The sequence below is a fragment of the Gracilinanus agilis genome, chromosome 1 (genome assembly GCF_016433145.1).
Source record: "Gracilinanus agilis isolate LMUSP501 chromosome 1, AgileGrace, whole genome shotgun sequence".
NCBI classification, from domain to species: domain Eukaryota; kingdom Metazoa; phylum Chordata; class Mammalia; order Didelphimorphia; family Didelphidae; genus Gracilinanus; species Gracilinanus agilis.
Genome location: NC_058130.1, coordinates 749,194,599 through 749,207,888, shown reverse-complemented (window position 1 = coordinate 749,207,888; position 13,290 = coordinate 749,194,599). Strand labels below are relative to the sequence as shown.

Sequence of the window (13,290 nt, the reverse complement as noted above, 5' to 3'; positions counted from 1 at the left end):
TTTCTTCCCCAGGCTAACATCCCTATTTCACAGAATTTCTGTTGTAATGTACATGTACATTTAGCCTGCTCCTTACCTAGCAAAGATCTGCTCTATAGCACTCCATAGTGGTCATCTAGATTTTGTTTCAATACCTGTAGTGAGGGGGAACTCATTACCATATTCCCCTGACTGAGGCAGTTCATTCTACTTTTGACTAACTAATTGTTAGAAATTTTTCTATTACACCTAAATCTGCCTCTTATTTCCTTTGGCTTATTGTTCCTAAATCTACTTTCTGGACCTAAGCCAAAAAGGCTAATCCTTCTTAGGGGAAGCTGGATGGCTCAGTAGATAAGAATGCTGAGCCGGGAGTCAGGGAGACCTGAATTCAAATTCAGTCTCACACATTTACTAGCTGTGTGACTCTGGGCAAGTTACTTAACTCTGTTTGCTTCAGTTTCCTCACCTGTAAAATGGTTATAATAACACCTACTTCAGGGTTGTTGTAAGGAACAAATGAAATAATATTTGTAAAGCACTTTGTTTAATTCCTTGTACATAGTAGGTGCTATTTCAATGGTAACTGTTATTGTTATTGTTCAGTTATTTCAGTCATGTCTGACTCTTGAGATTTCATTTGGGGTCTTCTTGGCAGAGATCCTGGAGTGGTTTGCCATTTCCTTCTCTGGTTCACTTTACAGATGAGAAAACTGAGGCAAACCAGGGATAAATGATTTGCTTAGGATCACCTAGTTAGGAAGTTTCTGAGGATGGATTTGAACTTAGGAGCACTCATCATGCTAACTCTGGACCTAGCACTCTATTAATTGTGTCACTTAACTGCCCCATGTTATACAAGTAATTCTTTTAAATATTAGCATATGTCCCTTATTATTCTTTTCCTAAGCAAATATACCCATTTCACAGAATGACAGGCTATCATAAAAAAAAGGAAGGTGCTTGATTTTATTTTCATAGTTTTGGGCACCTAAAATTGGATGAACATGCCTTCCCTCTATTGATAATCTTCAATTCATTTCATCTGTAGCTTGTTTGTATGAACAAACTGCATACTGTTTTTCCCTTTAGACTGTAAGGTCCTTGAGAACAAGGACTGTCATTTGCCTTTCTTTGTATCTGAACTTAGCACAGTGCTTGACACATAGTAGGTGCTCAATAAATGCTTATTGGCTGACATCTAGATTCTTCTCTACTATGGGGTAAATATATAAAGATGACTTCAAAATTGTCTACCTAGGTAACCAGTGACATCAGCAGCAGAAATAGGGATATTGGGAAAAGAAGTTAGGGCTTGAGGAAAGAGATGAGATGATGAATTCAATGTTGTACATGCTGAGTTTATTTCCTGCCACCAATGGGCCTGCCACCAATGAACCTGCTTTCTATTTGTACTCAGTGAGAGCAGAGAATCCAGTATGGATGAGGAGGAACTTGGATTTTGCTTGTGTTCTCCCACGAATGAAGGGGAGAAGTTAGCTCAAGCCATTTTCTTTTTAGCCTTCTATCTTAGAATTAATACTAAGTGTTGGTTCCAAGGCAGAAGAGTGGTAAGAGATTGGTCATTGGGGCTTCACAAAGCTAGGAAGTATCTGAAGTCAAAGACTTCTGGTCTCTAGGTCTGGACCTCTATCCACTGAACCACCCAGCTGCCCCTAGCTTGAGTTTTAAGTAGAGGGACCTTCGAGAGACTGCCCATAATTTGGAGTTGCCATAATCAAAGTAAACTCCTCGAGGAACTCTTATTGTTTTGGAGTTTAACAAAATTTGTTTTGTTATTTTTAGAGATGTCCCCTCTCCCAATGATATGCAGGTAGCATGGCTTTAACCTTCTATAAATTCACGGTGCTCAGATACCCATCCTTAGATTCTTTGTTTTGTAAATTATCTTTGTCAATGTTTAATTCCATTTCTAATTCTCCCTACCCCAGCAGCATATTTCTGGTCCTTCTTCTCTCACACTCAGTGGGAATAGCTCTGGGAATGTAGCTAATTCATTGACATGTTCCCCTGGGCAAAGCAAAATTGATAAATCCACTAAAGAGGAAATTCCATAATTCACCCCCAAGCTAAATGGGACACAAATTAATTCCAATGAATGTTTACTGAGTCTCTACTGTGTACAAGGCCTTGTTCTTTTAGGTACCAAGAGACATAAGAAGATAAATAAAATGCGTTCCCTGCCCTCAAAGAGCTTAGAATCTAATTGGAACACTTAAGTATGTACAGAAGTAAAATGTGTACGTGGCTTTTCTTTGATGCAAGGAAAATGTTCCTAGTCAGTGGAATGGCCTTGAAATAGAATGAGTTGCCTTGGAAAGTGATAGGACCCTGGAAAACTATCAATTAATAAGCATTTATTAGGCACCAACTGCCTATGAGCACTCCTTAGCAATGCTAGAGGAAAATTCTTGTAGTTCTGGCCTTGGAACCAGTAAGGCTAGTTTTCAAATCCTGCCTCAGGCATTTACTTAGCTATGTGTCCCTGAGTCAAATCACTTATCCTCCCTCAGCCTTAGTTTTCTCCACTGAAAAGGAGGATAATAATAGTACCTACCTCCCAGGATTGTTGTGAAGATCCAGTGAAATAAGATATGTAAAATCCTTTGTAAACCTTAAAACACTAGGTAAATGCTAGCTGTTGTAATAATAATCGTAAGTGAGTAGTGGAAGTAATAGTGGTAGTGGTGGTAGTAGTAATAGTAGTAGTAGTAGTAGTAGTAGTAGTAGTAGTAGTAGTAGTAGTAGTAATAGTAATAGTAGTAGTAATAATAGTAGTAGTAATAAAAGTAGTAACAGTAGCAGCAGCAATGATAGTAGTAGTAGTAATGATGATGATAATGGTGGTGGTGGTGGTGGTGATAAGTCACTCAATTTCTCAGCCTCATTTTCTTTATCTGTAAAAGCGGGATAAAAATAACTTTTACCTTCCAGAGTGGTTTTGAAGATCGAATCAGATAACAAGTGAAGCCCTTTGCAGACTTTAAAGTACTGTATAAATGTTAGCTGTTTATTATTATTATTATTATTATTATTATTATTATTATTATGTAGTAGTAGTGATGGTAGTGGTGGTGGTAGTGATATATCATTTAATTCTTCTTAGCCTCAGGCTCTTCTTCTGAAAAATGGGGATAATAATGATATCTTCCCCCCAGAATTGTTGTGAGAACCAAATAGAATAGTGTCTATAAAGTGCTTGGAAAGTCTTTAAGTTCTATATAAATGCTAACTCTTATGATGGATGATAATGATAATGTCACATAGTCATTTGAACTCAGTTTCCTCATCTCTAAAATGGGGATAATAACATCTACTTCCTAGGGTTGTTGTGAGGACTGAATGAGATGTGTATGTATTTATGTATATATGTATGGATGTGTGCATATATATGTGTGTAAAGTGCTTGGCACATGGTAAAATATTATGTAAATGTGAATCATTATTTTAAGTGCAATTCTTTAGTTAAAGAAGCATATAGAAGCTTAGGAGAGAGGTAATAAAAAAAGAGAAGTGACTTCAAAGGATGGCTGCATACCTTTCTGGCTGGAGAAGTCAGTGAGGGTGCACAGAGAGACATTTAGGAACCTCACTAAGAGCTGGCATGGTGGCTTCATCCAGAAAGGATAGTATCTGCTTAACCTTATTTCTTTTTGTGATAGAGATTACTGATAAATCAAGGCAACATGTGTATGGTTTATTTACTTAAAAAAAACAAACCTTTTCTTTCTGTCTTAGAAACAACTCTAAGACAGAAGGGCAAGGGTTGGCAACATGGATTAAGTGACTCAACAAGAGTCACACAACTAGGAATGTCTGTGGTCAGATTTGAACCCAGGTTTTCCAGACTCCAGCCCTGGCAGTCCATCTACTGTACCACCTACTTGCCTTTGTGTTTAGTTTGCCTGGATTTTAGCAAAGCATTTGACAAAATCCTCCATGCTGTTATTGTGGGGAAAATAGAAATCTGTGGACTAGACTATGGACCATTTACTATCCCAATTGCTGTCTTTTGAAAACCATTTATCAAAAAAAATCATAAGATCATAGACTCAGAGTTAAAGGGAACCATAGAGTCCACTCCCTCATTTTACTTATAAGGAAACTGAGGCCCAAAGAAATGAAGTGATTTGTCCAAGGTCACACAGGTAGGAATTGGTAGAGTCAGAATTTGAAGCCAGTTTCTTGGTTTCAAATTCCCCTATTCTCTTCCACTGCACGGTACTGCCTTCTATGGCTAAAGCTAGTGGCCTTAGCAGAAAAACGAGTTACTCCCTCACTTGTGTGCTCTCAGATTACAGTTTAAATGTTTGAAAATAATTATGCCTGAGCTTGGTATTTATTTCCTAAGTACTTTACTTCCCGAGATTCTAATTTATCAAAAAACTCTACAGTTCCGGGGTCTGTCCCTCCATTTCCACCTCCCCCATCCTGTTTATGGCTGAGAACAAAGTAATTTGTTTGAAACATATGGCCATCTTTTATGCATTTTTAAAAAAAATTGTCACAGGCATACAAATTGATGTACCTGAAGTTTGATTCATGTGAGGTTGAATACATCTGGCATTTAGAAGGGAGAGGAGAGTTGGGTGGGGGGAGAGAGTTGGTGGAAGCCCAGGAGTGGTTATGTAACTGTTCAATTATTTTTTGTAGTTTTCCTCATCTGGATTGAGCAACGCAGAATGGTTTCCCTGGGGTCCATTTATCACTGTTTGCTACTAATTAGAACACACAAATTACTGTGTGTACAGTTCATATTATTAGTGTTGTCTTGGAGGCTAATAAATGAGGGTTGGCTCTCTAGTGTGAACTTGAGCATCTACCCACTTTCCCCCTCCCTGCCCTGCCCAGCTCTGCCCTGCACTGCTCTGCCACCCATAATGCATCTCGAGATTTCTCCCACCCCTACAGGTTTCGGATAACTGTGACTCCATCTTTGTGAATGGAAAGGAGATGAAGAGTAAAGTGGACACCATTGTGAACTTCACGTACCAGCATTTCACTACTCAGCTAGAAGTGACCGTCTGGGTCCCAAGGCTGCCTTTGCAGATTGAGATCTCAGACACAGAGCTGAGTCAGATCAAGGGATGGAGAATCCCCGTTGCTCCCAACAAAAGGTAAGAGAGGAGGAATTGGGGGTGACCAGGAAGAGCTGTTTGGGGGAATGCTATGAATTCCAAGGTGGTACCATGGACAGAGCACTGTGTTTCCATCTGGAAGCGGAATTGGGATGACCAAAAAGAGGTGTTGGGAAGGGTTGCTATGACACCTAAGGTGGTACTTTGGACAGGACTCTCTAGTCAGGAAGTCCCGATTTCAAAACTGCCCTTAGATACTTAATAGCTATGTGACTCTGGGCAAGTCATTTCACCTCTGTCTGTTTCAGTTTCCTTATCTGTAAAATAGGAGTCATAGTAGCTCTTACCCCACCCAGAGTTGTCATGAGAATAAAAGGGAGATATTTGTAAAGTACTTTTCAAATCTTAAAGTGCTATATATTTATAGTTTATTATGAATAATAACATTGTTATTCATAATACATAACAATTATTGTCATTGCTATTATTATCTTGCTGTGATTATGAAGCTATTTGGATCCAGGTCTATATGAAAAGAATATTTAGGCTAGGAAAGAAGAAATTTAGCCTCACCTACCACATAGGTTTTCAAACTTGAGCAACTCCCTACCTCAGTTTCCCGATTTGTGTAAAGAGAATAGATAACTATATCTGTCTTCCCCCTCACGTGTGAGAAAAAGTCATTGGAAGGTACCTCAGAGATCCATCTAGTTTACCTCTTCTACTTTACAGAGGAGAAAACTGAGGCACATCTAGGTCAAGTGGTTTGCCCAACCATGCCAATAAATTGTGCTTTGAATGGAAAAGCATTACACAAAGCAATGGATTGTTGGTAATGGTATTCAATAGGTAGCTGTGTTTGATTGTGCCTTCAATTCCACGAATATTTATTAAAGTCTTATACTGTATAAGATCTTATGCATAGTCATGGTGATAGCTAGAATTAAAAAAATTGAGAGCTTCTACGGTCAAGGTGCTTCTATCCCATTGCAAGGTAAGTAACATTTACACATATAAGCATAATACATTGTATGGCATAAAGGGGTCAAGAGATGAAAGAGAAATCCCTGTTAAATGCTCTTGGAAAATTTGAAAAGAGGAAAATCAGGGAAGATTTCATAAAGAAGTGGTACCTGACTTGTGCCTTAGAGGAATAGGAGAATTCTAAAAGGCAAAGAGAGAGAGAGAGAGAGAGAGAGAGAGAGAGAGAGAGAGAGAGAGACAGAGAGAGANAGAGAGAGAGAGAGAGAGAGAGAGAGAGAGAGAGAGAGAGAGAGAGAGAGAGACAGAGACAGAGACAGAGACAGAGACAGAGACAGACAGAGACAGAGAGAGAGAGAGAGAGAGATCTACTTTCAGCACAAATGAATGCTTAGAGATGGGTGAGTTCAGGGAAATTAGCACACCAGGAATGCAGAGTCATCATGGTGAACAATAGAAAAACAAGACGTGGAAATGGAGGCTGTGATTGTAGGATTCCTCGAATGGCAGATTCTGGAGTTTATATTTTATCCTATGAACAATGGGGAACAAAACTATGAATGCGGGCCTGTGAGGAAAAGGCAACACTTGCAACACAACAAACTGGGTGACTTTCTCTAGATCGTTTGACATTTTAGTGGAGCAATGACCCTGACCATTGGGGGTATCTTTGCTCTCATTACAAGACTAATTCCTTTTTTTTTTCTTTACTTTTTAAAAAAAATTTCCTGCTCTGTGTATTTCTGGTGGCATCTTTTATTCTCTCAAATGCTTCATCAGTGGTACTATAGTGCAACCTGTTCCTGACCCTCAACAAATTCATAGCAGTCATTTTTCTGCAGGGATTAGTTGTATACTAAAGTCAAGAGCAAACCTGAGCCTCTGAATCAAAGCACAAGGCCTTCTCTCTCCAGCAGCAGTAGAGAGAGTGTGTCAGCATGTATGACCGGCAAGCAATTTCAGGAGTTGGGTAGGGAGTGTGTGAATGAGTGAAAGAGGAACAAAGATAAGATAAAACATAAATTAGGGGATGATATGCTCTCCCTGCTAAACAAATCTTGAATTATTCAGCATTCTGGGATCTCAGAATGGTATGTTAATAAAACACCTAAGGAAATCTTCTCATCTGGGGCAGAGAAGAGACGTTTCCTCCTGGAAAGGGAGAGCTTTTGAAGATTACATTAGGTTAATACAACCCGGGAATCTTGACATTTACACCAGAAAAAGGAAGAACCTTAATGGGGCCTGATTACACAGAGTATGAGAAAGTACTTGTTCCTTTTGAAATCCAGCCTGCTTTCTGGTCCTGCCCTGGTCTAAAAAGAAGCCACCTCTGTTCAGGAAGAGGAAATCTGTAAGCCTGGTGGTATTGAGAGTCCTGAGTTTTCTAAAAAAGAAGAATCTAAATAAGGTTGTCCTAAAGAGCTAATATTTTCTGTTGAATGCATTTAATTCTATTTATCACAATTCAATCCAATAATCATGTTTTAAAGGGCTTGTTGTGTGTCAGGAATTGCATGATATCATGGAAAGTGAATGAGGACATGGGTTCAAATCCCACCTGTGACATCTGCTTATGGTTGGTTGGTTGTTATCCTTCAGACTTGAAGAGTACCAACATGACCTCCCTACGTCAGGGAGCAGAGTATCTGACTGTGGCTGATCAGAAATGTGAAATGGTAAAGTGATATGGGCGATGTCTTTAGAACCTGTTCTTGGGAAGACACAGCTATCCTGGGCCTCAGTTTTCTCTGAAAAAGGAGAGAGATTGGATTGAATGGCTTCTGAGATTCCAGCTAGCTCTAAAGCGAAGATGGGTGACCTTTAAAGTGAGGTCATTGGACTAGATGTCCATTGAAGTCTTTTTAGCTTAAGATCTCTCATTCATTGTATGATACTAGTTGCAGGTGAAATAAAGTCAAAGACAGAAGTACAACAGACCTTATCCTCAGGGAACTTCCATTCAACTGTTAGAGATGGAAGTAACTTCGGAGTACAACTGGTCCAGACCTTTCATTTTGTAGAAGAGAACTCTCAGAAGCAGAGAATCATGGATTTCACAGATGGAAGGGACCTCAGAGACCCCTCCTTTTAAGGAAAAAATTTCTGTCAATGAGAGCTCTGTAATAGTAGAATGGGCTAGGGCAGGTAAGTGATTCAGTGGTTTGAGAGCCAGGCCTGGAGACTGAAGGTCATCTGGGTTCAAATCTGGCCTCAGAGGAGTCCTAGCTGTGTGACCCTGGGTGAGTCACATAACCCAAATAGCATAGCCCTTACTGCTCTACTTCCTTGGGACCCATACTTAGTATCAATTCTAAGATAAAGGGTAAATATTTTCTAAAAAATAGTGGAATGGGCTGCTTCCTGAGGGAGTGAATTTCTAGTTCTGCTTCCTAAGACCAAAGAGAACAAGGCTTAAGGGCTTTTCCACATGCCAGTCCTTCAGATATTGAGACCAGAGAGTGGAAGTGACCAGTCAACATCCCTCAGCTATTAGGAGAGTTGGAACAAGGATCTAAGCCTTAGAACTCTCAGTCCAATCTTCTATCATGCTGCCTCTGAATTCTTCCACATCCTTAAGAAGGTCATCAAAGACTGATTTTCATCTTCATAGTGATAACTTTATTAATTCAGTTTGCAAACACCGAACAAACAAGAGTCACTCATTCCATCTCACAGATCTTTTTTTTTTAAACCCTTGTACTTCGGTGTATTGTCTCATAGGTGGAAGATTGGTAAGGGTGGGCAATGGGGGTCAAGTGACTTGCCCAGGGTCACACAGCTGGGAAGTGGCTGAGGCTGGCTTTGAACCTAGGACCTCCTGTCTCTAGGCCTGACTCTCACTCCACTGAACTACCCAGCTGCCCCTCCACAGATCTTTTTATAAAGCACCAACTTTGTTTAAGGCAGAGTAGCTAGGTGGTGCAATGGATAGTATGCTGAGCATGGAATGAATAAGATTCATTTTTTTTTAGTTCAAATATGACATCAGATACTTAATAGCTGTGTGTCCTTGAGCAAGTCCCTTAACTTGGCTTGCCTCAGTTTTCTCATCTGTAAAATGAATTTGAGAAGGAAATGGCAAACTACTCTAGTATCTCTGCCAAGAAAATCCTGAATAGAGTTGTGAAGAGTCAGGCATGGCTGAAACAACTGAATGACATGTGAAAGGCACTACCTTTGCTGCTAAGGATTAAACGGCCTTTGTCCTCAAGGAGACCAGAGAGGGCATGGATGAGTAAAAATAAGGCACATTCAAAATTGTATAAAGTAATTTTAGGAGTGAGAAAGTATTCAAATAAAACCCCAAAGGGTAGGAAGAGAGAAGAGAGAACAGGAAAGCCTTACTATGGCTACTGTTGCCATACAGAAGATCCATTGTCCACCTCCTTTCCTATCACCCTGTCCCAAGGGGAATTGATTGCTAAAGTGCCCCAAGGGAATGGATGAACAAATTGTGATATATGGTTGCAATGGAATACTTTCTCACTGTAAGGAATGATGAACAGGATGAGTTCAGAAAAACCTGGAAATACTTCTATGAACTGATGCAAAGTGAAGTGAGTAGAACCAGGAAAACAATGTATACAGTAAGAGAAATATTATGTAATGAAAATTGTGAAGGACCTAACCATTATTTCAGCAAAGCAAACATCCAAGATAATAACTACAAGAGACTCAGGATGAAAATGGTATCCACAGCCAAAGGAGGAACTGTTGGCATTTGAGTGCAGATCAAAGCATGCTAGATTCACTATATTTCCTTCATGAGATTTCTGTTTTATGTATGTTACATAACTTTTATCATTACATGAATAATATGGAAATATGTATTATATGAAAGTATCACTTTAACCTATATAAGACTATGCACCACTGGTGGGGGTGGGAAGGAGGGGAGAAAACTTGGATTCTAAAATGTCAAAAAACAATTGTCAAAAATTGTTTCTATGTATAATGGGAAAAAATTTAAAAATTGAGGGAAAAATAAGTTGTCCCAAGAACCACATTTGAACAGATCTTATCCTTACTCTATGTACCCCTAAATGAACATTATAGGGAAGTGCTATTATGCAGAAAGTATTGACTCTTTTTATATTATAGGGAAGAATAATAGACTTCTCATTTTCCTTTTCCTGGAAAAACCACTGACTATTAAGTCAGATGGCACTTGTGTGACATTGGATGAGTCACTGTTCTTGCCAGGCTTCATTTTGTTCATTTGTTAAGTAATGGGGCCAAACCATAGTTCAGTTGTTTCACTTGTGTCCACTTCTTTGTGACCTCATTTGTAATTTTCTTTACAAAGATCCTGGAGTGGTGTGCTGTTTCCTTTTCCAAATTAGTATAATTAATTTTTTGGCATTTATCAAGGAATATTATCTTTTAAAACATTTTAAAAATATATTTTCTTTAAAAAAATTTAAAAAAATTTTCCATGGTTGCATGATTCATGTTCTCTCCCTCCACTCTTCTCTCCCCGCTCCCAAAGCTGAGAAGCAATTCCACTGGGTTATACATGTATTATCATTCAAGACCTCTTTCCATATTATTCACTTTTGTAATTGAGTAATCTTTTAAAACCAAAACCTCAAACTCTATACCCATATAAATGAGGGATAAATTATATGTTTTCTTCTTCATTTCTACTCCCACAGTTCTTTTTCTGGATGTGGATAGCTTTTTTGTCCCTTGGCATTGTCCTAGATGGTCGCATTGTAGCAGAGTCTATTACATTTGATTGACGCACAGTGTTTCAGTTTTTTGAGTACAATGTTCTCCTGGTTCTGCTCATTTCACTCTGCATCAGTTCATGGAGGTTCTTCCAGTTCCTATAGATATCAATCAGTTCATCACTCCTTGTACCACAATAGTATTCCATCACTATCATATACTGGTATATTCAGCCATTCCCCAATTGGGAGATATTCCCTCATTTTCCAATATTTTTGCCACCACAAAAGTGCAGCTATGAATATTTTTGTACAAGTAGTTCCTTTCCTATTTTTTATCTCTTTGGGGTACAAACCTAGTAGTGGTATGGTCCAGCTTATTTTATAGATGAGGAAACTGAGGCCAATAGGGTTAAATGATTATTTGCCCAGTACCACACAGCTGTGTCTGAGGCTAGATTTGAGCTCACAAAGATGTCTCCCTGACTAGAACTGATGCTCTATTTATTGTGTCACTTAAAGGCCAGACTTTAAATTCCTTCCTGGCTCTGAATTTATGGTTCCTTGAATCGTCTAAGGGGTTGATTTCAAGACATCCCTTCTTTTTTCCTTCCCAACATTTCCCTCTTTGAGGCCTTGTTGCTTAAGACTTCTGTGTTGCTCCTTCCTATAGATTAAGACATGGGGGGAAAAGTTCTCACTGGGCAGAGAACTAGGTTATCTCTTTCCTACCTACTCCTTTGATGAGTGGATAATGAGATTCTCACATGGGTGCCTGATTGGCACAGAGGATAAAGAGTTGATCTTGGAGCCCAATTCTGGCTCAGATTTTTTGTGGCCCTAGGAAAGTCACTTAACCTCTGAGTTGTCTCTAGGTTGCTTTCTATGATTATAACTCGCAGAGAGGTTGTGGCCTACACTGGTAAAGGGACCTTTCTTACCGGGGAGTTCCCAATAGTAATTAAACCATAGGTCTATTCTTATCTTTGTAATATTGAATGAGGAATCTCTGAACTCAGGACTCACCAAAAAACCAAGATAGGGCAGAGACGAAAAAAAGTTGTCCTACTGGGTACGTGGAACATTTAGAACATGGTTCTGAGAAAATAGAAGAAGGTGAGCAAATATTGATAGAGAAAGGATTAAGGAAAGGGATCAGCCTGGGTCATTGTCCATCTAGGAGTGCAAGGTAGGAAATGATGCTAGAGAGGCCAGCCGTGGCCAGCTGGACACCTCATAGACAACCTGGTACCTACAGAAGGAAAGAGGAATGAGACAGAATGGAGAAGGCAAAGGGGAAAAGGTCAAACATCTATTAATTACCTACTATTTGCCAGGCACTATGCTAAACGCTTTATAGATTTTAGTTTTTACAATGACTCTGGAAGGTAGGTATTGTTATTATCGTCATTTTACAGTTAAGGAAACTGAGATCCAGAGAGGTTGTGACAGTGTCACAGAGTCATAGTTTTGGAACTGGGAGGGACCTTCAAGGTAGTCTAGTAAAAAACAAAACTTTGTGTTTTACAAATAATAAAACTGAGAGAATTGACATATTCAGAGCTATACACATCGAGCTACAGCCAAGTTCAGTATTCTATTTTACCACTGAGAGTGGTATCATCCCCATTCTGCAGAAGAGAAAACTGACACTCCAAGGTATTAGATAGGCATGGCCCCACAATTAGAATTTCCTTATTCCTGGAAAAGACAAAAAGTGTATTTTAGTAACCTTTAGGGGACAGAGATTTACAAGGATTCAATTTATGAGGAGATAGGATTTTGAAACTCTCTGAGCCAAAGGGCCTCTGGAGGTGAGCAGAGAAAAGAAAGCACCCGAAAGTGTTATTTCACATTAAGGAAACTTGTATTGCACCAAAAGCAAGCTCATTGCCTCGAGGAAGGATTTTTAGGCCCACTCCAAAGGCCTTAATAAGATGTTAAGGGTCCAAGGGGACTATGTAATTTAATGGAGTTTGAATGATTTGTGGAAGCCGGGGAAATGTGGAGCCGAACCACTGTGTCTTCCTAAGCGAGTAAGAGATGTGATTCTGAAGAGGAAATGAATGTCATTTATAACGGCCCTGACTTAAAAAGGGCCACCTCAAGTTGGCCTCAATTACTGCCATCAGGTACTTTCTAAAAATGAACCCTCTCTTCCTCTCCCTCCCCAGATCACCAGGGTAAGGAAGCTGAGAGAGAAGCTTCTTATTGATTTGGCCAGACATCCATTTCCATTCTAGAAATATTTGAGTGCTTTTCTTGGACCAGGTACAATGTGCTAGGTGCTGGGGGAGCAAAGAGAGAAGTGAAACAGGTCTTGTCCTCTAGGGGCTTCCTTTCTACTAGAGAAAAAAAAAACATTTAATTCAATTTAGCAAAAATGTATTTAAATGGAGGCAGCTAAGTATCTTCAGTGGAGTTAGAAGGGTCCTCCCTCCTTCCCAACCTTCATCCCTCCTTCCTTCCTTCCTTCCTTCCCTCCCTCCCTCATTCCTTCTTTCTTTCTCTCTCTCCTTCCCTTCCTTCCTTCCTTCCTTCCCTCCCTCCCTCATTCC

At 39.5% G+C, this 13,290-nt stretch overlaps 1 protein-coding gene across 1 annotated transcript in view; it reads left to right on the top strand.

Moving 5' to 3' along the window:
- The window catches only part of TMEM132B (transmembrane protein 132B), a 421,888-nt gene that overhangs the window by 393,426 nt on the left and 15,172 nt on the right, over nt 1-13,290 (top strand). The window contains exons 9-11 of the mRNA XM_044685397.1: nt 3,186-3,195; nt 4,912-5,117; nt 7,570-7,738. Of these exons, the coding sequence (XP_044541332.1) occupies nt 3,186-3,195; nt 4,912-5,117; nt 7,570-7,738 (385 nt within the window). The remainder of the gene's footprint in view (nt 1-3,185; nt 3,196-4,911; nt 5,118-7,569; nt 7,739-13,290) is intronic.